At 37.0% G+C, this 23,188-nt stretch overlaps 1 protein-coding gene and 1 pseudogene across 12 annotated transcripts in view; both read left to right on the top strand.

Annotated features, from left to right (window-relative positions):
• Positions 1-5,826, top strand: part of DZIP3 (DAZ interacting zinc finger protein 3) — a 101,167-nt gene extending 95,341 nt beyond the window's left edge. For all 12 annotated transcript variants that reach the window (XM_025913314.2, XM_086675509.1, XM_086675503.1 and 9 more), the window contains 4 exons: positions 386-506; positions 973-1,116; positions 1,205-1,306; positions 3,132-5,826. In XM_025913314.2, coding sequence (XP_025769099.1) covers positions 386-506; positions 973-1,116; positions 1,205-1,306; positions 3,132-3,242 — 478 coding nt within the window. In that variant the 3' untranslated portion in view covers positions 3,243-5,826. The remainder of the gene's footprint in view (positions 1-385; positions 507-972; positions 1,117-1,204; positions 1,307-3,131) is intronic.
• On the top strand, positions 4,001-21,576 carry LOC112849852 (proteasome subunit beta type-3 pseudogene; annotated as a pseudogene).
• Positions 21,577-23,188: the final 1,612 nt, after the last annotated feature.

Raw genomic sequence — 23,188 nt, 5'->3', positions numbered from 1 at the left:
GAAACAAAACAAAGATTAAATATTAACACAGAAAAGAGACCTATAGTAACCCAAGTTAAAAGGAGTACTTTAGTCCTGAGTAAGAGCAGTTAGAGACATGATATAAAGAGCTTAGTACATAAGTAAGTAGATAACAACCTCAATTTTCATACAGTAAGTTTTCAAAAACAGTTAAAGTTCTTTTTTGGAAAGAATAAATATTAAATAAACTTGAGTTTTCATTTTGGTTTAAGATAAATTTAGGTAGACTTTAGATCAGAGACCTAAAGGGCCACATCTCTATTCTACATACCCATCATACGATAGGATTTTGTAACTTGTATAGAGGGCATGCTCTCAAGGCAGTAGGAAAAATCACCACTGCTCTTTATTTGACCTCTTCCAGAAAGGAGCTTACGGATTTCTTACGGAAATTGAAGGACATTCATGGAAAATCCTTATCTGGACTGACATTTGATGAAATTGTATACAAGATTTCCCAATTTATTGACCCCAAGAGATCACAGGTAAAAAACAAAAACAAACACAAACCTGTATCAGGTAGTTAGCAGTCTTAATTATCTTCATGTCTGTTCCAATAACCTGTAATCACATTAAACATCTATTAAAAATTGAACTTCAACTTAAATGGTATAGTAAGTCTTTTTGAAATACTACCTGATCATTCTCGAATAAAAATGATCCTCTTGGAATTGATTCTAGGTTACTTTGACTCTAAAGGAAGACATTATTTCTAATTTTTGTAAAGACTTGTTTTAATTAAAAGGGCATATAGAGTTGTTTTTAACTTGGCTTTGAGTATACAAGTAATATTACTAACGTTTTATTTCAGGATTTTTCACAAATCTAATTGACCTTTATCCTTTTGCTAATTCTCACTGTACCCTATTTTCTATGCTATCCTACCAATTCTTCCTGTTTTTGAACACTTCTGAAAAAAAAAAAAAGTAAGTATAATATTCTTATTTTCAGAGTCAAGGAAAATCTGTGCCAAATGGTAACTGTGTTTCACCCAGCCACACTCCTCCACAGTCTAATGCTGCCCAGCCCCCCAAACCAGCCTGGAGGCCCCTTAGTTCACAAGGGCCTGCCACATGGGAAGGAGACAATAATTTGGTGAGAATGAGACTGTTGATTCTAAATACATTTAAATTTGGGAGAAAGAAAGGAGCTGCATTGGGCCTTCTGTGTGTATTTTCCCTAGGATGAAGAGGAGGAAGAAGAGGAGCCTTGTGTGATTTGTCATGAGAATCTCTCTCCAGAAAACCTCTCAGTTTTGCCTTGTGCTCACAAATTCCATTCTCAGGTAACCCTTTAAACTTATCTTTTTAAATATTTTTCCATTTAATCAACTAAGCAAGATTCATACTGCCTTACTTGAAGTCATTTATATGTATCATGGCTATAGCTGTGTTACGAATTCCATGGGAAAGAACTCCAGGCTTTGGAGAACCACACAGAAACATTGATGCCTGTTTTCCCCATACTTAGCCCCACTTTGCACCGTGCTTTCTCAGATCTCTACATACCTTACACGAAAAGAGAGACAGTGATGAAATTGAAATAATACAGAGTAGTTTCAAATAGAACTGGAGGGAATGTTGATTGACACAGCAACTGTGTCACTTCATCTCAATTTGCTATAAATAACATATAGTGTCCTTTGTTCCCATTTACTGATGACCCCTTCCCTTAGAAAGCAAAAGACTCACCTTAACAGTCTTTCTGGGCCTTGTATTTGCTTTTTAGGTGCTCAAGTTTCAGTTTTGATATTAGAAAAATCTGAGACTGGCATATCTTTTGCTGATTCTTGGCATTTGTATAGACTAATTTCTGGTGTTGCTGTGCAAATGCTATTGATATACAATTTATGATCCAAGTCTAATGGTGCAAAGATGTAATTTGACCCAGGAAAAGATAATCTTACATACACTTCTCAGGGAAGTGAACAGTAAGTAGCCAGCTCATTCAAGCCGTATATGTATAACGTGACACATAGTTTGTATCTACTCTGATATGAAGAAGTAGACACAGAATGGCTACTCCCAAAAGACCAGGAAAGATACTTAGCCATTTGAAGCTTCCATTTAGAAAATAAATGTTTAATGAAACTTCTTATTCTTTGCCATTGCCTGTAGAATAGAAAGCAGGTGACCCACTGAGGTTATTTTTCTAGGGTTATTACAATTAGTGAGCCTAATATATAGTGCCTATTCTTTTTTCTGTTTGTTTTTAATTTACATCCAAGTTAGTTAGCATATGGTGCAACAATGATTTCAGGGGTAGATTCCTTAATGCCTCTTACACATTTAGCCCATCCCCCCTCCACAACCCCTCCAGTAACCCTCTGTTTGTTTTCCACATTTAAGAGTCTCTTATGTTTTGTCCCCCTCCCTGTTTTTATATTATTTTTGCTTCCCTTCCCTTATGTTCATCTGTCCTGTGTCTTAAAGTCCTCATATGAGCGAAGTCATATGATATTTGTCTTTCTCTGACTAATCTCACTGAGCATAAAACCCTCCAGTTCCATCCACGTAGTTGCAAATGGTATAGTGCCTATTCCTAATCTTCTCTCATCTGACCTGGCTCTCATTATTTATACAGGTAAAATTGATTTGTTTTTGGAGAGTTTTTACTCAAGCGAATGACTTAATAGATAGTTCATAGCTAAAGAATACTTCCATTTTCACCAAAAAGACATCTGAAAAGTATATCCATCATCTAGGGATTTTAAATTCAAAACACCATTAGCACTTGGTACAGGGTATTAGTCACTTTTGTATTTTTTTCTGGATTATAAATGAGAACAATATATAATTAACTAGAGGAAAAATATGTGGCAGGTTTCCTCAACCTCTTTGTTAGGAAGAATTGGTACTCATCCTGAAAATTGGGTTTGGAGAAAGGATCCTAATAGAATAAACTGGCCGAAAGGTGTTCTGCTATTACCAGCTATATTGCTTAGTGAATCAGAGAAGGTGCCATTATTGCAGCAATTGGCTTGGCAATCTACTAGATAAGGTTTTAAGATCCACCAGAAGACATGTTGGCTGGTAACTGATTATATAGTGTAGCAGTTACCTCTGTTAGTCTAACTCTGAGAGTCTGACATGAATATTTTTGCTCCTTAGTGCATTAGACCTTGGCTGATGCAACAGGGGACGTGCCCAACCTGTAGACTCCATGTTTTGTTACCAGAAGAATTTCCTGGTCACCCCAGCCGGCACTTACCCAAGATATGATCCAAGAAGGTGACTATGCAAAAGAAGTTCAGTTATCATATTCCAGAATTTAGTTTTGCCTTTTATTATGAGCTGATAGTGTGAGTGGTGTGAAGAAGTGTGTTCTTTAGCTAGCTTCTTTTGCACGATACTAATCTCATCAAAGCTGCAGCCAAAGAGGACAGGATAAATCTTCAGGACTTGGAACTGAACTGAAAGGGCTTAAATTTTAAAAGTTATATTTGCCCTTATCTTAGTAAGCATTTTCTTCTGATGGAAACATCACTGTTAACATAAATCTTGGGATGTTTTTTCTTGTCTTTTTCCTTCTTATTCCACTTACCCTTTACTGAAAACATGCTGCATTTTAATTTTCTGAAATTAAAAGGAAAAGTGGAATAGAAAACAAGTACAAAAATTACACAGATTTTGTTCCTTTTGAGTTTTAAAACTGCTTACAAATTCTGTAACTGAATTGTTTAAATTTTATCCCTATCTTCCCTGTTCTTGTCTAGCCTCTTAAGTGTGTACCCACAAAGAGATTACGAGCTACTTGAGGGTGGGGACCATACAGTAGTGTATTGGAGCTTAGCTAATAATAGTTTGTAAGAGATGACTGTTGAATTGTTAGGAATTTTGTGAGCCAGTTACCAGATTGTTGGTAGCTTGAAATGGGACATAGGAGTATTTATACCATAGGGATCCATAAATATTATAAGTAAAGGATTCTCTTCCCAAGAAGGGGTTTGTTAAACGTATACCAGCCCACCACTGAAACCATGTCCGATCCTCCGATCCTCCTCTGTGTTCTCAATGCCTTGCACAATAGGGTAAGCATAAATATTCCCAGAATCTGAAACAGGAAAGGAGTTAATGTGTAAATTAAGTCACTTGCTCAGTTAATAATTGAGATCTTATGTTCATTTGTAAACATTGTCATTGGACCTTACACTTGTAGGATTCTTTTTTTCTGCCTTAAAAGTTTCTTAATATCACTTTTGTCTTGCTGCAGGGTATGAGGGACTGTTTATATGTAGCTGCTTCTTAGAACAAAGTTAATATCCACTGGGCTAAGCTGCTGCCTAAAGTTTGTCACTAAGAACTTTTATTCTTAGAGGTCAAAACCCTATTTTGAAAATAGTATTGTGTAAATGTTGTAAGTGTTATACAGGTCTCTAGTTAAATCTAAAGAATTCAGTTACCATGTAAGATGTTACCCGGTTCATATTTAAATAGTTTCCATAAGTTAATGAAATTGAGACTGTGAATGCGTGTTTTGACTCAGCTATTTTCTCTGTATATTTCAGTGTAAATGTATCTTGAAGTTACTTTAAATCTGTTTAATTATCTATTTCTGTAATTGTATGCTAAATGTTTTCTTCTGTAATGATAATAGACTGGAAAATGTAGAAGAAAATATCCAAAAATGAAGGCAGTCTTCTAGACACTTAAAATGCCAAGAATCTCTCAATTGAAAAATTCAGAAATTATAAGGCCTTTAAAAATTGTCTAATACCTTGAGGTCATATGGCAAATTATCTTGTAAAACAAATGTTTCTTAGTTTGTTTACAACTACGATTTCACTTCATGTGGAAAAGATTTTATCTTTTAATCAGTTCCAATGTATCCTGAAACTGTTTTAAATCTATTTAAAACATCTATATCTGCTTAACTGATTTTTTTTTCTGTTATGACAAAGAATAGGAAAATACCCAAGATGGTAGTCATTGAGACTTCTAGAATGTCAGGATGATCCTCTAAGACTATCACCTCATTTTATAAGTACATCTTGCCTAAGATCATATGGATAATTAGCATCTGGGCCAGTCCTAATTCTTGAAGGTGCTGGCACTTGGTCACAGGCATTCTTCACAAAATCAGTCTGTAAGAATTTCTTGGTGCTGACTCGGCCATCCTTGAGTCTAAGGATGGGGCCAGAGAACTCACCACAGTAGCTGTTATGTAGTGAGAAGGTAGTAAGATTGTACTTTTGAAAGTCATGTCCGATTCTACAGGTACTGAAGGTAATGGTATTTTTTTCTTTTTGATAAGTATAATCTAACAATGAAGACAACTGTCAGGGACTTTCTATCTTAAACAATACTCACTGTCAATCCTGTGGCTCCTGAGAGATCTAGAATCCCATCCTTCTGGGGGAATACAATGAGGGAAGTGGCAACATTTACATCAAAAACAATCTGTAAACATCTAGTAATATCATTACAGCTGCTGTGAGAAGATATGTCTTGTAATGTTTCCCTTCAAATTTATTTTGTCTTTAATTATAACATTTTCCAGCTATTTTGAGATACTTTCAGAATGCTTGTTACCTCATTTGATCCACTGATAATTCTAAAGTGGTTGTTTAGTGGATATTCCTTATTTTACATATGATGAAACTGAGGCCCAAGTAAGAAAAATAATCCAAGGTCATAGCTACAAAATGACATTTTAATTTGAATGCAGATCTTCTGTCCCTTGGTGTTCTCTTTTAGTACTTCACAAATACATCTCCATTTTGGATTGACTTTGTACAAACAAGAAAAGTGGTTTTTTCTTCTTTGTAAATAATATTCATCAAAATAAAATGAAACAAATGGTAAACCTACTAATTTTTTTTGAATAGGAACATGGTATTGAGTTTATAAAAATACTTAATAGTTGTAGGACATGGTGAGAAAAAGTTAGTTTGGTTTTTCCTTCAGGTATCTTGGTTTGCTCGGGATGGTTCCAATTAATTAATTCCTACTGTTTTGACATAATTAATAGTGCCCCAATCATGATGAATTATATCTTATGGTTAATTCAGGGAAGGTAGGTTTATTATTTTTACCAGATTCAAATTTAACAAGAATCCTCTATACTTATAAAATGTTCCTGGGATATTCTATCATATAGCCTCTTGGGTAAGACTTCTAGGACTCTAGTAGCTAAGGAATAGCTGGTGTATAGCCAGATAATAATAACAAATACTAATTTAAAGATACATGATTTCTGATTTTCTTGAGTAGGCAGTTTTCAGAGTTAATGGACTCTAGTTCTAAAGTATGGATCCTGGACCACATCGCATTTACCTGGTGTGTTTATAAAAGATACATATTCCAAGAGGCCATCTGGATCTGTATTTGGATTGAGCACCCCAATAGTTAGATATTCTAAAGCATGCTAAAATTTGTCTACTATTGGAATAGTAGAAAGTGGCTTTCTCAGGCAGATCTGTGTTTGAACGCTCATGGTTGGCATGTTATATAATCATGAAAAAATTGCTTTTCTCAACCAAAACTTATGTCAAATGGGGGAAAGACTACTTGCCTGACAGAGTTAGTGTTCTAAAGTAGCAAACTTTCCATTAGTCATTCAACCTGTTGGAATTTGCTCCTTGATAAAATTCTTAAAGATTTTTTTTAATCTTCAACTACCCTTATTGAGTGAATGGAAGAGAGAAAGTTCAGGGAAGAGAGAAGATGGCAGAGTAGGAGGAACCTGAGCTCACCTCATCCCACAGGCCACCAACATAGCAGCTGTATTTATACAGCTAACTCTGAAAACATCCTGAAGACTGGTAGAACAGACCTCCCACAGTCCATTGTAGAGAGGAGATCACATTGAAAAAGGTATGAAGAGTGGAAACCAAAACCCTGGTGAGAGTAACCACAAATGGGAGGGATACCACCAGAATGGAGAAGCGAAAAGGATGAGACCTCATACCAGGCACTCCAGGCACAGGGGACCCACACTGGGAAGACCAGTCCCCTTATGTGGCCTTGCAAACCAGTGGTGTTTAACTTCAGGAGCATTTAAAATAAGCAGGGCTTTAAAAACATACTTTAAAGATCAGCCACCTTAAGTCTGGGAGAGCAGGAGGGCAATAGGAAAATGAGTCCCTGCCCTTAAAGAGTCAGCTTAGTAACTCAAGACAGCACAGAAGCAGCAATTTGAAAAGTGCCTGGGGTATATGTGAAGGAGATTGATTTACTAATTTCAGAATGTGCACTGGAAGGCCAGGGATCTTTAGATTTCTCTGGGGGGTGCGGTGGGGGGGAGGGGTGGAGAACCAGCAGGCACCATTTCTCTTCTCCAGACAGGAAAACCTGATACTTGTGTGAGTCATTGTTAACACTCTCCACCTATCTTGCTAGCACTACATGCCCTGCCCCTGGATTGCCCCACAGACCCACCCTCCTCAGTAGGCATCCAGCCCCCTGAAAGTCCGACCAGCACCACTCCAAAGTGAGGAGAAGGGGGATAACCCCACACACCAGTGTGCCTGCAGTTTCACCAACTGAGCCTCTTAGCTGGCTGCACAGGGAGGAAGCTCAACTGCTTTTGCACCTGCTGTGGCAAAGAGGGTAACTGCAGATGCTTAGTCTGATTGCAGCCTACCAATGAAAGCCTTTCAGTTGGCCTTGTAGGAAGCAAGCCTTACCTTTTGGTGTGCCTGCAACTGGCAGAGAGGCTAATTTCAGTTACCTTGACTGCCAGCCTTGCCCACCACAATGGCCTAGACAGTTCTGTTATCAGCAGAGGGACCAAACCCTGCCCAGTTTGCTTATAGCAGGCAGTGGGTCATTACAGCAGTCTGAGATAAAGACAAGTGGCTTAGCCACAACAGCAGGGCACAAGCAGCCCACAGAAGAGACACCACTGCAGCTCTCAGTTCTGGTGACTAGGGATTGTGCTACAGGGCACCACAGGACCTCTTCTATACAAGGCCACCACTTTCAAGACCAGGAGATGTAGCTGACTTACCTAATACATGGAAACAAAGTTAAGCAAATGAGAGGAATATGTACCAAATGAAAGACTAAAACAGTATCAGAAAAAAAGAGCTAAATTAAACTGTGATAAGCAATATGCCTGATAAAGAATTGAAAATAATGGTCATAAAGCTACTCCCTGGACTTGAGGAAAGAATGGATGAACTCAACGAGAACTTCAAGTAGAAAACAAAAAAGAAACAGGTGAAAAATTCAATAATAAATTAAAAATGCACTAGAGGGAATAACAGCAGATTAGAGGATGCAGAGGAATGAATCAGCAATCTGAAAGAGGATGATTGAAAGCAACCAAGCTAATAGCAAAAAGGGAAAAAAATTTAAAAATGAGAATAGCTTAAGGGGAACTCTGAAACCTCATTAGGCATAATAACATTTATAGGGATCCCAGAAGAAGAAAGAGCAGGAGGCAGAAAACTTACCTAATCTGGGGAAGGAAACAGATATGCAGATCCAGGAATCACAGAGAGTTCCTAACAAAATGAACCCAAGGAGATCCACACCGAGACACAAAGTAATCAAAATGGCAAAAAGCAATCATAAAGAGGGAATTTTTAGATTAGGAAGAGTAGTTACACACAAAGGAGAACCCATAAGGCTTCTAGCTGATTCTCAGCAGCTTTGCAGGCCAGAATGGAGTGGCATGATATTTTCAAAGTACTGCAAGGAAGAAATTGCCTGAAACTAATAATACTTTACCCTGGGGAGGAGCCAAGATGGCAGAACAGCATATAAGTTTTTTGTGTGTCTCATGTCCATGAAATACAGCCAGACCAACACTAAACCATCCTGCACACCTAGAAAACTGATCTGAGGATTAATACAACAATGCACAACTTGAACCACAGAATTCAGCAGGTATGTGGCATGGAGAGGTGAACTTGGGGAGAGAGAAGCTGTGGAGGGCAGGGAGCCGCTTTTGCATGTGGAGAGAGGACAGAGATGGGGGTGAGGGGGGGAAGAATATGGGAAAAGCACCCTTCCCCAAAAGTAGCTGGAGAGAAAGTGGAAAATTGGAAACAGCTGCAAGGACTGAACTAAAAAGGAAGAAAGGAGAAAAGAGAGGGTTTAGATTCCATTAAGACTAAACAGGGTGAGTGCAGAGTCTGAAACTCCACAGCTCGATACCTGGCAGTGCTCTGGTGGGAAGGGCGAATCCCCAGGAGCAGAGTGGGGTCCGGGAGATTCTTGGGCCACACGGGGAGAAGCGGTTCCACTGCTGGAAGGACATTTAGTAGAAGCTGTGAGGCCACCTGGGCGCAGCAGACCTCAGAGAACAGCCACATTCACTGGTGCCAGAACAAGGTCATTGGGGGTGAAGCCTGGTGCCAGATGTATGTTGTGATTTTCCATAATCCCTGAGGAGCTGCTGCTACACTGTTTCGTGAACTTTTTGGGGGGCTGTCTGGCACCTGGCTGCAGTCTCCGGGCATCGGCAGCAGCATGGTCCTGCAAGCGTTCCTGGGTGTGGCCAGCACTTGGCCATTGCTCGGTGAGACCCTCTGCAGAGGGGCGGAATGGGTCAAAGCCACAGTCCCTCAGAAGGGGGGGGCCAGAGAAGGCAGCCGCATCTGAGACAAAACTTGGGAGGGAGGTGCTGCCTGGGTCTTTGTCATGGACAGTGTGGAAGTGAGTGGACAGAAGCTGAAGATGAAGGAAGGGTGCACAATTACTGATCAGGGAGAAGAGAGTTCCAGTACTAGAGACTGAGTAGCTCAGTGACGCCATTTTCACCACTTCCACGCATGCGTATACTCACCTACAAGCACCACAGCAATCCATCCCAGTAGGCTATCAGCGCCATCTAGTGGAGAAGGAAGCCATTACACTAAGCCCTGCCCAACTGGGCCAACCTCACTCTTCAAGAACACAAGTCTCACCACCTGCTTAGTTTACGGACTGTAAAGCACTTCACAGTTTGACTTCTAGGGGAAAACAAAGTAATTTCAGTTGTATTTCAGTCTGTTAGGTCCATCTATTCGATTTTCTTTCTTTCTTTCTTCCTTTCTTTCTCTCCTCTCTTTCGTTTCTTTTCTTGAATACAGAAAGAAAAAATTCATTTTTATTTTCAATTTTTATTAAAAATATTTTTATTTTTTTCTACTATATTTTTTACTTTTGTTTAAATTTTTTCAAATTCTATTTTACTTCCATCATTTTATTTTAGTCTACTTCATTGTATTCATTTTTTCAAGTTTGCAAATGATTTCCTTATTTTTCCTTTTTTCTCTAATCAAGCCACTTTCAATACCCAGACAAAACACACCTAGGACCTAGCATCATTTATTCAATTTTTTTTGTGTGTATTTGTTTTTAATTTTAATATTTTTATAATTTTAATTTTTTTATTTTAATTTTTCTACCTCCTTAATTCCTTTTCTACATTCAAAATGATGAAATGAAGGAATTCACCCCAAAAGAAAGAGAGGAAGAAATGACAGCCAGGGGCTTAACCAATACAGATACAAGCAAGATGTCTGGACCAAAATTTAGAATCATGATAATAAGAATACTAGCTGGAGTTGACAATGGATTCGAATCCCTTTCTGCAGAGAAAAAAGAAGTAAAACCTAGTCAGGATGAAATAAAAAATGCTATAACTGAGCTGCAATCTCGAATGGATGCTGCAGAGGCAAGGATGGAGGAGGCAGAACAGAGAATCAGCGATATAGAGGACAAACTTATGGAGAATAATGAAGCAGAAAAAAAGAGGGAGATTAAGGCAAAAGAGCATGATTTAAGAATTAATGACTCATTAAAAAGGAACAACATCAGGATCATAGGCGTCCCAGAAAAGGAAGAGAGAGAAATAGGGGTAGAAGGGTTATATGAGCAAATCATAGCAGAAAACTTTCCTAACCTGGGGAAAGACACAGACATCAAAATCCAGGAAACACAGAGGATCCCCATTACATTCAACAAAAACTGAGCATCAACAAGGCATAGCAGAGTCAAATTCACAAAACACTCAGGCAAGGAGAGAATCATGAAAGCAGCAAGAGAAAAAAAAGTCCATAACCTACAAGGGAAGACAGATCAGGCTTGCAGCAGACCTATCCATAGAAACTTGGCAGGCCAGAAAGGAGTGTCAAGATATATTCAACGTGCTGAATCAGAAAAATATGCAACCAAGAATTCGTTATCCAGCAAGGCTGTCATTCAAAATAGAAGCAGAGATAAAGTTTCCCAGACAAACAAAAATTAAAGGAGTTTGTGACACTAAACCAGCCCTACAAGAAATTTTAAGGGGGACTCTCTGAGGGGAGAAAAGATGAAAAAAAAATAGATGATAGATAGATACCAAAAGCAACAAAGATTAGAAAGGATCTGAGAACACCACCAGGAACTCCAACTCTACAAGCAACATAATGGCAATAAATTGTTATCTTTCAGTACTCTAAATGTCAATGGACTCAATGCTCCAATTAAAAGACATAGGGTAATAGAATGGGTAAGAAAATAAGATCCATCTTTATGCTATTTACAAGAGACCCACTTTAGACCTAAAGACACCTTCAGATTGAAAGTAAGCGGATGGAGAACCATCTATCATGCTAATGGTCAACAAAAGAAAGCCAGAGTAGCCATACTTATATCAGACAATCGAGACTTTACAATAAAGTCTGTATCAAGAGATGAAGAAGGGCATTATATCATAATTAAGGGTCTATCCTCCAAGAAGACCTAACAATTGTAAACATTTATGCACCAAATGTGGAGGCACCCAAATATATAAATCCATTAATCACAAACATAAACTCACTGATAGTAATACCATAATAGTAGGAGACTTCAACACCCCACTCACAGCAATCGACAGATAATCTAATCAAATAATCAACAAGGAAACCATGGCTTTGAATGACACACTGGACCAGATGGACTTAATGGATATATTCAGAACATTTCATCCTAAAGCACCTCTCCAGTGCACATGGAACATTCTCCAGAAAAGACCACATACTGGGACACAAATCAGTCCTCAGCAAGTACAAAAAGATCAAGATTATACTGTGCATATTTTCAGACCACAACACTATGAAACTCGAAATCTACCACAAGAAAAAATTTGGAAAGGTAACAAATACTTGAAGACTGAAGAACATCCTACTAAAGAGTGAATGGGCCAACTAAGAAGTTAAAGAGGAGATGAAAAATTATATGGAAGCCAATGAAAATGATAATACCACAACCCAAAATGTATGGGACACAGCAAAGGCGGTCATAAGAGGAAAGTATATAGCAATCCAGGCCTTCCTAAAGAAGGAAGAAAGATCTCAGATACACAACCTAATCTTACACCTTAAAGAGCTGGAAAAAGAACAGCAAATAAAACCCAAAACCAGCGGAAGACAGGAAATAATAAAGATTAGAGCAGAAATTAATGTGAATAAACCTGAAAAAAAAAAAAAAAAAAAAAACAAAAACAAAACAAAAACAGTAGAATAGATCAGTGAAACCAGAAGCTAGCTCTTTGAAAGAATTAACAAAATTGATAAACTCCTAGCCAGTTTGATCTAAAAGAAAAAGGAAAGGACCCAAATAAATAAAATCAAGAACAAAAGAGGAGAGATCACAACCAACACAGCAGTAATAAAAACAATAAGAGAATATTATGAGGAATCATATGCCAATAAAATGGGCAATCTGGAAGAAATGGACAAATTCCTAGAAACATATACACTACTGAAACAAGAAGAAATAGAAAATTTGAACACACCCATAACCAGTAAAGAAATCGAATGAGTAATAAAAATTTCCCAAAAAACAAGAGTCTAGGGCCAGATGGCTTTCTGGGGCAATTCTACCATTTAAGGAAGAGTTAACACCTATTCTCTTGAAGTTGTTCCAAAAAAATAGAAATGGAAGGAAAACTTCCAAACTCTTTCTATGAGGCCAGCATTACCTTGATTCCAAAACCAGACAGAGACACCACTAAAAAGGAGAACTATAGACCAATTTCCCTGATAAACATGGATGCAAAAATCCTCAACAAGATATTAGCCAACCGGATCAAACAATACATTAAAAAAAATTATTCACCATGACCAAGTGGGATTTATACCTGGGATGCAGGGCTGATTCAATATCTACAAAACAATTAACGTGATTCATCACATCAATAAAAGAAATTTGACAAAATACAGCATGCTTTCTTGATAAAAGCCCTCAAGAAAGTAGGGATAGAAGAATCATACCTCGAGATCATAAAAACCATATATTAATGACCCAACGCTAATATCATCCTCAATGAGGAAAAACAGATTTTCTCATAAGGTCAGGAACAAGACAGGGATGTCCACTCTTGCCACTGTTATTCAACATAATATTGGAAGTCTTAGCCTCAGCAATCAGACAACACAAAGAAATAAAAGGCATCCAGATCAGCCAGGAGGAGGTCAAACTTTCGCTCTTCGCAGATGACATGATACTCTATATGGAAAACCCAAAAGATTTCATCAAAAAACTGCTAGATCTGATCCATGAATTCAGCAAAGTTGCAGGATATAAAATCAATGCACAGAAATCAGTTTCATTCCTATTCACCAACAATGAAGCAACAGAAAGAGAGATCAAGGATTGATCCCATTTATAATTGCACCAAAAACCATAAAATACCTAGGAATAAATCTAACCAAAGAGGTGAAAAATCTATACACTGAAAACTATAAAAAGCTTATGAAATAAATTGAAGAAGACACCAAAAAATGTAAAAAGATTCCATGCTCCTGGATAGGAAGAACAAATATTGTTAAAATGTCGATACTACCCAAAGCAATCTACATATTCAGTACAATCCCTATCCAAATAACATGAGCATTCTTCACAGTGCTATAACAAATAATCCCTAAAATTTGTATGGAACCAGAAAAGACCCTGAATATCCAAAGAGATATTGAAAAAGAAAACCAAAGCAGGAGGCATCACAATCCTGGACTTCAACCTATGCTACGAAATTGTAATCATCAAGACAGCATGATACTGGCACAAGAACAGACACTCAGATCATTGGGACAGAATAGAGAACCCAGAAGTGGACCCACAAATGTATGGCCAATCTTTGACAAAGCAGGAAAGAATATCCAATGGAATAAAGACAGTCTCCTCAGCAAGTGGTGCTGGGAAAACTGGACAGCAACATGCAAAAAAATGAACCTGGACCACTTTCTTACACCAGGCACAAAAATAAACTCAAAATGGATGAAAGACCTAAATGTAAGACAGAATGCCAACAAAATCATTGAGGAGAAAGCAGGCAAAAACCTCTTTGACCTTGGCCGCAGCAACTTCTTACACAACACATCTCCAGAGGCAAGGGAAACAAAAGCAAAAATGAACTACTGGGACCTCATCAAAAAAAAAGCTTCCGCACAGCAAAGGAAACAATCAGCAAAACTAAAAGGCAACCGACAGAATGGGAGAAGATATTTGCAAACGACATAACAGGTAAAGGGTTAGTATCCAAAATCTATAAAGAATTATCAAACTCAACACCCCAAAAACAAATAATCCAGTGAAGAAATGGGCAAAAGATATGAATAGACATTTCACCAAAGAAGACACCCAGATGGCCACCCAACACATGAAAAAATGCCCAACATCACTCATCATCAGGGAAATAGAACTCAAAACCACAATTAGATACCACCTACACCTGTCAGAATGTCTAACATTCACAACTCAGGCAACAACACATGTTGGCAAGGATGTGGAAAAAGAGGATCTCTTTTGCCCTACTGGTGTGAATGGAAATGGGTGCAGCCACTCTGGATAACTGTATGGGGGTTCCTCAAAAAAATTAAAAATGGAATTACCCTATGACCCAGCAATTGCACTACTAGGTATTTGTCCAAGGGATACAGGTGTGCTGTTTTGAAGGGACACATGCACCCCAATGTTTATAGCAGCACTATCAACAATAGCCAAAGTATGGAAACAGCCCAAATGTTCATCGATGGATGAATGGATAAAGAAGATATGGCATATATATACAATGGAGTATTACTCGGCAATCAAAAAGAATGAAATCTTGCCATTTTCAACTACATGGATGGAACTAGAGGGTATTATGCTAAGCGAAATTAATCAGAGAAAAACAAATATCATGTGACTTCACTCATATGAGGACTTTAAGACACAGAACAGGTGAACATAAGGGAAACAAAAAATATAAAAACAGGGAGGGGGACAAAACATAAGAGACTTTAAATATGGAGAACAAACAGAGGGTTACTAGAGGGCTTGTGGAGGGGGGATGGGCTAAATGGGTAAAGGACATTAAGGAATCTACTCCTAAAATCATTGTTGCACTATATGCTAATTTAGATCTAAATTTAAAAAAAATAAAAAAATAAAATAAAAAGAATACTTTACCCAGCAAGGTTATCATTCAGAATAGGAGAGATAAAGACTTTCCCAAACAAAGGAGTTCATCATCACTAAACTAGCCTTACAAGAAATGTTAAAGACAATTCTTTCAGTAGAAAATAAAGGCCATAATCAGGACTAAAACAAAAATTATGAAAGGAAAATTCATGACTAAAAGCAAACATGTAGTAAAGGAAGTAGTTTAATCACTTATAAAGGTAGTATGGAATTAAAACCCAAAAGCAGTAAAATCTATATCCTCAAAAAAAAAAAAAACAGTTGAGGGATATGATACACAAAAAGTTATAAACTATTACAACAAATACATGAAACATGGAGGGGGGACTAAAAATTTATGCCTTTAGAGTGTGTTCAAACTTAAGCAACCACCAACTTAACATAGACTGCTGTACACATAAGATGTTATATACAAATCCAATGGTAGCCCCAAATCAAAAACCTATAATAGATACACAAAAAATAAAGAGAAATGAATCCAAGCATAACACTAAAGAAATCCATCAAGCCACAAGAGAAAAGAGCAATAGAAGAAGGAGGGAACAGAGAAGAACTACACAAACAACCAGGAAACAATTAACAAAATGGCAATATGTACATACTTATTAATAATTACTTTAAATGGACTAAATGCTCCAAGCAAAAGACCTAGGGGGGCTGACTAGATTTAAAAAATTAGATGTGTTTTTATGCTGCCTAGAAGAGACTCACTTAAGACCTAAAGACATGTAGGCTGGAAATGAAGGGCTGAAAAAACATAGCATACAAATAGAAGGAAAAATAAAGAAGAAAGGGGAGCAATACTTAGACATAGTATACTTTAAAACAAAGACTAGTAAGAGACAAAGAACACTATATAATAAGGGATCAATACAATAAGAGGATATAACAGTTATAAATATCTATGTATCTAACATAGGAGCACCTAAATACATAAACCAAATATTAACAGACATAAAGGGAGAAACTGACAATAATACAATAGTAGTAGGGGACTTTAACAACCCATTTACATTAATAGATCATTCATACAGAAAATTAACAAGGAAAGTGTCTTTGAATGGCATATTAGACCAGATGGACCTAACAAATATATACAGAATAGCCCATCCAAAAATAGCAGAATACACATTCTTTCCACGTGTATATGGAACATTCTCCAGGATAGATCACTTTAGACCACAATAAAGTCAATAAATTTAAGAAGATTGCAATAATATTAAGCAACTTTTCCAACCACAATGGTATGAAACAAATCAATTACAAGAATATCTGGAAAACACAAAAGGACATGGAGGCTAAACAAGCTACTAAACAATGAATGGGTTAACCACGAATAAAAAAGGAAATTTAGAAAAAAATACATGGAGACCAGTGCAAATGAAAACACAATGGTCTTGGGCACCTGGTTGGCTCAGTTGGTTAAGCTACTGACTTTGGCTCAGGTCTTGATCTCTTGGTTCATGAATTCGAGTCCCTCATCGGGCTCTGTGCTGACAGCTCAGAACCTGGAGCTTGTTTAAGATTCTGTCTCTCCCCCTCTCTCTACCCCTCCTATGCTCTTGCTCTGTCTCTCAATAATAAATAAACATTTAAAAAATTTAAAAAAAGAAAGAAAACAAAATGGTCTGAAATCTTGGAGATGCAGCAAAAGCAATTCTAAGAGGAAAGCTTATCGTGATATGGGCCTACCTTAAAAAAAATAAAAATAAAAAACAAAAAACCTCAAACACCTAATCTTACACCTGAAGCATTAGGAAGAGAACAATGAAAAAACCAAAGCTATTACAAGGAAGGAAAATTAAGATTAGAGTTGAAATAAATGAAATAGAGACTAAAAACAATATATAGATAAGACCAATGAAACCAGGAGCTGGTTCTTTGAGGAGATAAACTAAATGATAAACCTTCATCAAACTCATCAAGGGAAAAAGAGGACTTGAGGCATGTGGGCGACTCAGTTGGTTAAGTGTCTGACTTCAGCTCAGGTCATATCATGGTTTGTGAGTTCAAGCCCCATGTTGGGCTCTGTGCTGACAGCTCAGATCCTGGAACCAGCTTCAGATTCTGTGTCTTCCTCTCTCTCTGCCCCTCCTCAGCTCACATGTGCTCACTCTCTCTCAAAAATAAACATTTGGGGTGTCTGGGTGGCTCAGTTGGTTAAGCGTCTGACTTTGCCTCAGGTGATGATCTCACAGTTCATGAGTTAGAGCCCTGCATTGAGCTTCTTGCCAGCAGTGCCGAAACCTGCTTGGGATTCTCACTCTCTCCTCTCCCTCTGCTCCTCCCCTGTTCATACTTTTTCTGTCTCTCAAAATAAACTTTAAAAGATCTTTTAAAAAATTAAAAGTAAATAAATAAACATTAAAAAATTTAAAAAGGGAGGACTCAGAATCAGAAACAAAGAAGAGAAAATAACCAACACCACAGAAATACAAGGAATTATAAGAGAATATCATAAAATTTATATGTCAACAAATTGGACAACCTACAAAAAAAAGGGGGGGGTAAATTCTTAGAAGTATAGAATCTTCCAAAACTAAATCAGGAAGAAACAAAAAATTTGAACAGACTAATTACCTGTTATAAAATTGAACAGTACTCAAAAAACTCCCAACAAAGTCCTGGACCAGATCACTTCATAGGTGAATTCTACCAAACATTTAAAGAAGAGTTAATACCTATTCTTCTCAAGCTATTCCTAAAAGAAGAAGGAAAATTTCCAAATTTATTCTATAAAATCAACATCATCCTAATACCAAAACCTGACAAAGGCAACTATTAAAAAAAAAAAAAAAAAAAAAAAACAACCCTACAGGCTGGGGCGCCTAAGTGGTTCAGTCAGTTAAGTGTCCAACTCTTGATTTTGGCTCAGGTCATGATCTCATGGTTCATGAGATCGAGCCCCACATTGGGCTCTGTGCTGACAGGGATTCTCTCTCTCCCTCTTTCTCTTTCCCTCCCCTACTCATGTTTGCACGCTCTCTCTCTCTCAAAATAAATAAATGAACTTAAAAAAAACTTACAGGCCAATATCAATATCTCTGATGAACATAGATGCAAAAATCCTCAACAAAATATATCAACTGAATTCAGCAATACATTTTTTAAATCATTCACCACAATCAAGTAGGATTTATTCCAGGGATTCAAGTGTAGTTCAGTATTCACAAATCAATTGATGTGATGTATCACGTTAAGAAAAGATAAAAACTGTATAATCATTTCCATCGATGCAGAAAAAACATTTGAAAAATACATTTATGATGAAGTTTCTGAACAAAGTGGATTTAAAGGGAACATAGCTCCACATAATAAAGGTCATATATGAAAAACAGTTAACATCATACCCAATGGAGAAAAACTAAAAACTTTTCCTCCAAGATCAGGAACAAGAAAAGGATGTCTATTCACTCCCACCACTTTATTCTACATAGCACTAGAAGTCCTAGCTGTGGAAATCAGACAAGAAAAATAAAAGGCATCCAAATTAAAAAGTGAAACTGTCACTATTTGTAACTGACTTGATAATCTCTCTATAAAACCCTAAAGACTCCACCTAAAAACTATTAGAAATAAAGTAGTCAGTAAATTTGCAGAATACAAAATAAACATACAGAATCTGTTACATTTCTATACACTAATAACAAAGTAGCAGAAAAAGATTTTTAAAAAAGCAATCCCATTTGCAATTGCACCACAAAATATAAAATACCGAGGAATAAACTTAAGGAAGTGAAAAACCCATACTCTGAAAACCATAAAACACTCATGAAAAAATTGAAGATGATATAAACAAATGGAAATATATTCCATGCCAATGGATTTAAGAATTAATATTGTTAAAGTGTCCACAATGTCCAAAGCTATCTGCAAATTCAGTGCAATCTTGATTAAAACACCAACAATACTTTTCACAGAACTAAAATTATACCGAAATTTGTATGAAGCCAAAAAAAAGCTACTCAAATAGCTAAAACAATGTCAAGAAAGAAGAACAAAGCTAGAGGTACCACAATCCCAGGTTTCAAGGTATAAACTACAAAGCTATAAAAAAGCAGTATGGTACAAAAATAGACACAAAGATCAACAGAATAGAGATCCCAGATATAAACCCATGTTTATATGGTCAATCTACAATAAAGTAGGCAAGAATATACAGTGGGGGAAAGTCCCTTCAATAAATGGTACTGGGAAAACTGGACCATATGCTTTAATACCCTACACAAAAATAAATTCAAAATGGTTTAAACACCTAAATGTGAGATCTGAAACCATAAAACTTCTAGATAAAAATATATGCAGTAATCTCTCATTGCCTTAGCAACGTTTTTCTAGATATGTCTCCAGGTAAAGGAAACAAAAGCAACAACAAACTATTGTGACTACCACAAAATAAAACTCTTTTGCATAGCTAAGGAAACCATCAACAAAATGAAAAGACAACCTACTGAATGAGAGAAGATCTTCACAAATGATTTATCTGATAAGGGGTTAATAACCAAAATGTATGAAGAACACAAAATTTGATATCAAAAAAGTAATTTTATCAAAAAATGGGCAGAAGATCTTAACAGATATTTTTCCACAGAAATACAGATGGCCAACAGACCCACAAGAAAAAAGATGCTCAACATTGCTTATTATCAGGAAAATGCAAATCAAAACCACAATGAGATATCACCTTATACTGTCAGAATGGCTATTGTCAAAAAGACAAGAAATAATACATGTTAGTGAGGAGGTGGAGAAAAAGAAAATCTTGTGCACAGTTGGTGGGAATGCAAATTGGTACAGCCACTGTGGAAAACAGTATGGAGATTTATCAAAATATTAAAAACAGAAATGTTACATGATTCAGTAATTTCTCTACTGGGTATTTACCCAAAGAATACAAAAACACTAATTTGAAAAGATATGTGCATCCCTGTGTTTATGGCAGCATTATTTATAATAACAAGTTATGGAAGCAACCTATGTCTATAAATAGATGAATGAATAAAGATTCATTGTGGGGTGTGTTTGTGTGTGTGTGTGTGTGTGTATGTGTACGCGCGTGCATGTGCATGCGCAAGCTGGAATATTGCTCAGCCATAAAAGAGGTGAAACCTTGTCCTTTGTGACAACATAGATAGACCTAGAGGGTATTACACTATGTGAAACAAGTCATATAGAAAAAGACAAATGCCATATGATTTCATTTACATGTGGGACCTAAAAAACAAAACAAATGAATGAACAAACAAACAAAAAGACTCTTAAAAACAGGGAACAAACTGGTGGCTGCCAGAGAAGAGGGGGTGGGTGATATAAAGGAGATTAAGAGGTACAGATTTCCAGTTATAAAATAAGTCATGGAGATGAAAAGTAGAGCATAGGGAATATAGCCAATAATATTGTAATAACATTGTATGGTGACAGATAGTGATGACAATGATCATGGTAAGTTGTGAGTAATGTATAGAAGTCTTGAACCAGTGTTATACACCTGAAACTAATACAAAATTGTATGTTAATTACACCTCAATAAAAAATAAAACAAAGGGAGAAGATAATACAGTTAGTCCTACTTCCAGGCCCAGGTGATAACCACAGACTTCCAGAAGATTTTTCAATGGCTGACTGGCTGTACATCAGATTGGCTGGACTCCCCACCAATGTCCAGACTACTGCTCTGCACCTCAAGTTCTGGATGAACGTGTATGAGCTATAGTATGGCTGGCAGATAAAGCCTTAAACCTTCATGAGCATAGTGGCCAACCTCCTTTCTGAGAAATAGTTTGGCCAGTACTACACTGACCTAGTAATTGCCCAATTAGTTCTCAAAATCTTTAAGCCCTTCATTGCCCTTTAGACCTCATCAGCTACCCCACGGTGACTGACGACTTTCTGGTCATCAGCATATGCGAAAAACAAATGTATGGGATATATGAGTCCCTTTGGGAGCCAAACATGAATCTAGAGCACCTGTTTGAATTCATATAACAAGCCATGCTTAAAGCTATGGACCAGGATGCAGTGTCAGACATAGGAGTCATTGTTCACATCATTGAAAAGGACAAAATCACCACCACAACACTAAAGGGGACTTACCCTCAGTACCCAGAGCCCACTTTAAAAAATTAGGTTTTCATTCACACACACAAAACACTTCTTACATCACACAAAAAATTTACTCAAAATGATTAAACACTTGAAGACCTGAAACCATAAAACTCTAAGAAAACAAAGGCAGTAATGTCCTTGACATCAGTTTTGTCAATGAGTTTTTTGATCTGACACCAAAAGTAAAAACAAGTGGGACTACATCAAACTAAAAAGCTACTGTACAGCAAAGGAAGCAAAGTATATTAAAAAAAAAAAAAAAAAAAAAAAAAAGGTACTGCACAACAAAATGAAAAGGCAACAAACCGAAGGGGAGATCACTTGCAAATCATGTATCTGATAAAGAACTACTATTCAAAACAAAGAAATTCTACAACTCAACAACTACAAACAAACTAAACAATATATCTGAATAGACATTTTTCCAAACAAGACATACAGATAGCCAACAGGTACGTAAAGTTATGCTCAACATCACTAATTATCAGGGAAATGCAAATCAAAACCACAGTGAGATAGTTCATACATATAGGAATGGCTGGTATCAAAAAGACAAGAAATAACAAGTGCAGGCATTCATATAGAGAAAAGAGAACACTTGTGCACTGTTGGTAGGAATGTAAATTGATGCAACCACTATGGAAAACAGTGTGGAATTTCTTCAAAAAATTCAAAGTAGAACTACCATATGATCCAGCAATTCCACTCCTGGGTATTTGTCTTAAAAAAAATGAAAACACTGATTTGAAAAAATATATGCATCTCATGTTTATTGAATCATTATTTACAATAGCCAAGACATGGAAAAAACCTAAGTGTCCACCAATGAATGAATGAATAAGAAGGGATTCATGCACATGTGCGCACATGTGCACACACACACACACACACACACACACACACAGTGAAATATTATTCAGCTATAAAAAAGAATGAAATCTTGGCACTTGTGACTCAATGAATGGATGTTGAAGGCATAACGCTTCATGCAATTAGAGAAAGGCAAATACCATATGATCTCTTTCATGTGGAATCTTTTATTTTTTTATTTTTTTTTATTTATATATGAAATTTATTGTCAAATTTGTTTCCATACAACACCCAGTGCTCATCCCAAAAGGTGCCCTCCTCAATACCCATCACCCACCCTCTCCTCCCTCCCACCCCCCATCAACCCTCAGTTTGTTCTCAGTTCTCAACAGTCTCTTATGCTTTGGCTCTCTCCCAGTCTAACCTCTTTTTTTTTTTTTTTTTCCTTCCCCTCCCCCATAGGTTGCTGTTAAGTTTCTCAGGATCCACATAAGAGTGAAACCATATGGTATCTGTCTTTCTCTGTATGGCTTATTTCACTTAGCATCACTCTCCAGTTCCATCCATGTTGCTACAAAAGGCCATATTTCATTTTTTCTCATTGCCACGTAGTATTCCATAGTGTATATAAACCACAATTTCTTTATCCATTCATCAGTTGATGGACATTTAGGCTCTTTCCATAATTTGGCTATTGTTGAGAGTGCTGCTATGAACATTGGGGTACAAGTGCCCCTATGCATCAGTACTCCTGTGTCCCTTGGATAAATTCCTAGCAGTGCTATCGCTGGGTCATAGGGTAGGTCTATTTTTAATTTTCTGAGGAACCTCCACACTGCTTTCCAGAGCGGCTGCACCAATTTGCATTCCCACCAACAGTGTAAGAGGGT

The sequence above is a fragment of the Puma concolor genome, chromosome C2 (genome assembly GCF_028749965.1).
Source record: "Puma concolor isolate L17-30 chromosome C2, mPumCon1.1.hap2, whole genome shotgun sequence".
NCBI lineage: Eukaryota > Metazoa > Chordata > Mammalia > Carnivora > Felidae > Puma > Puma concolor.
This window is presented reverse-complemented; position numbering and strand designations above follow the sequence as displayed.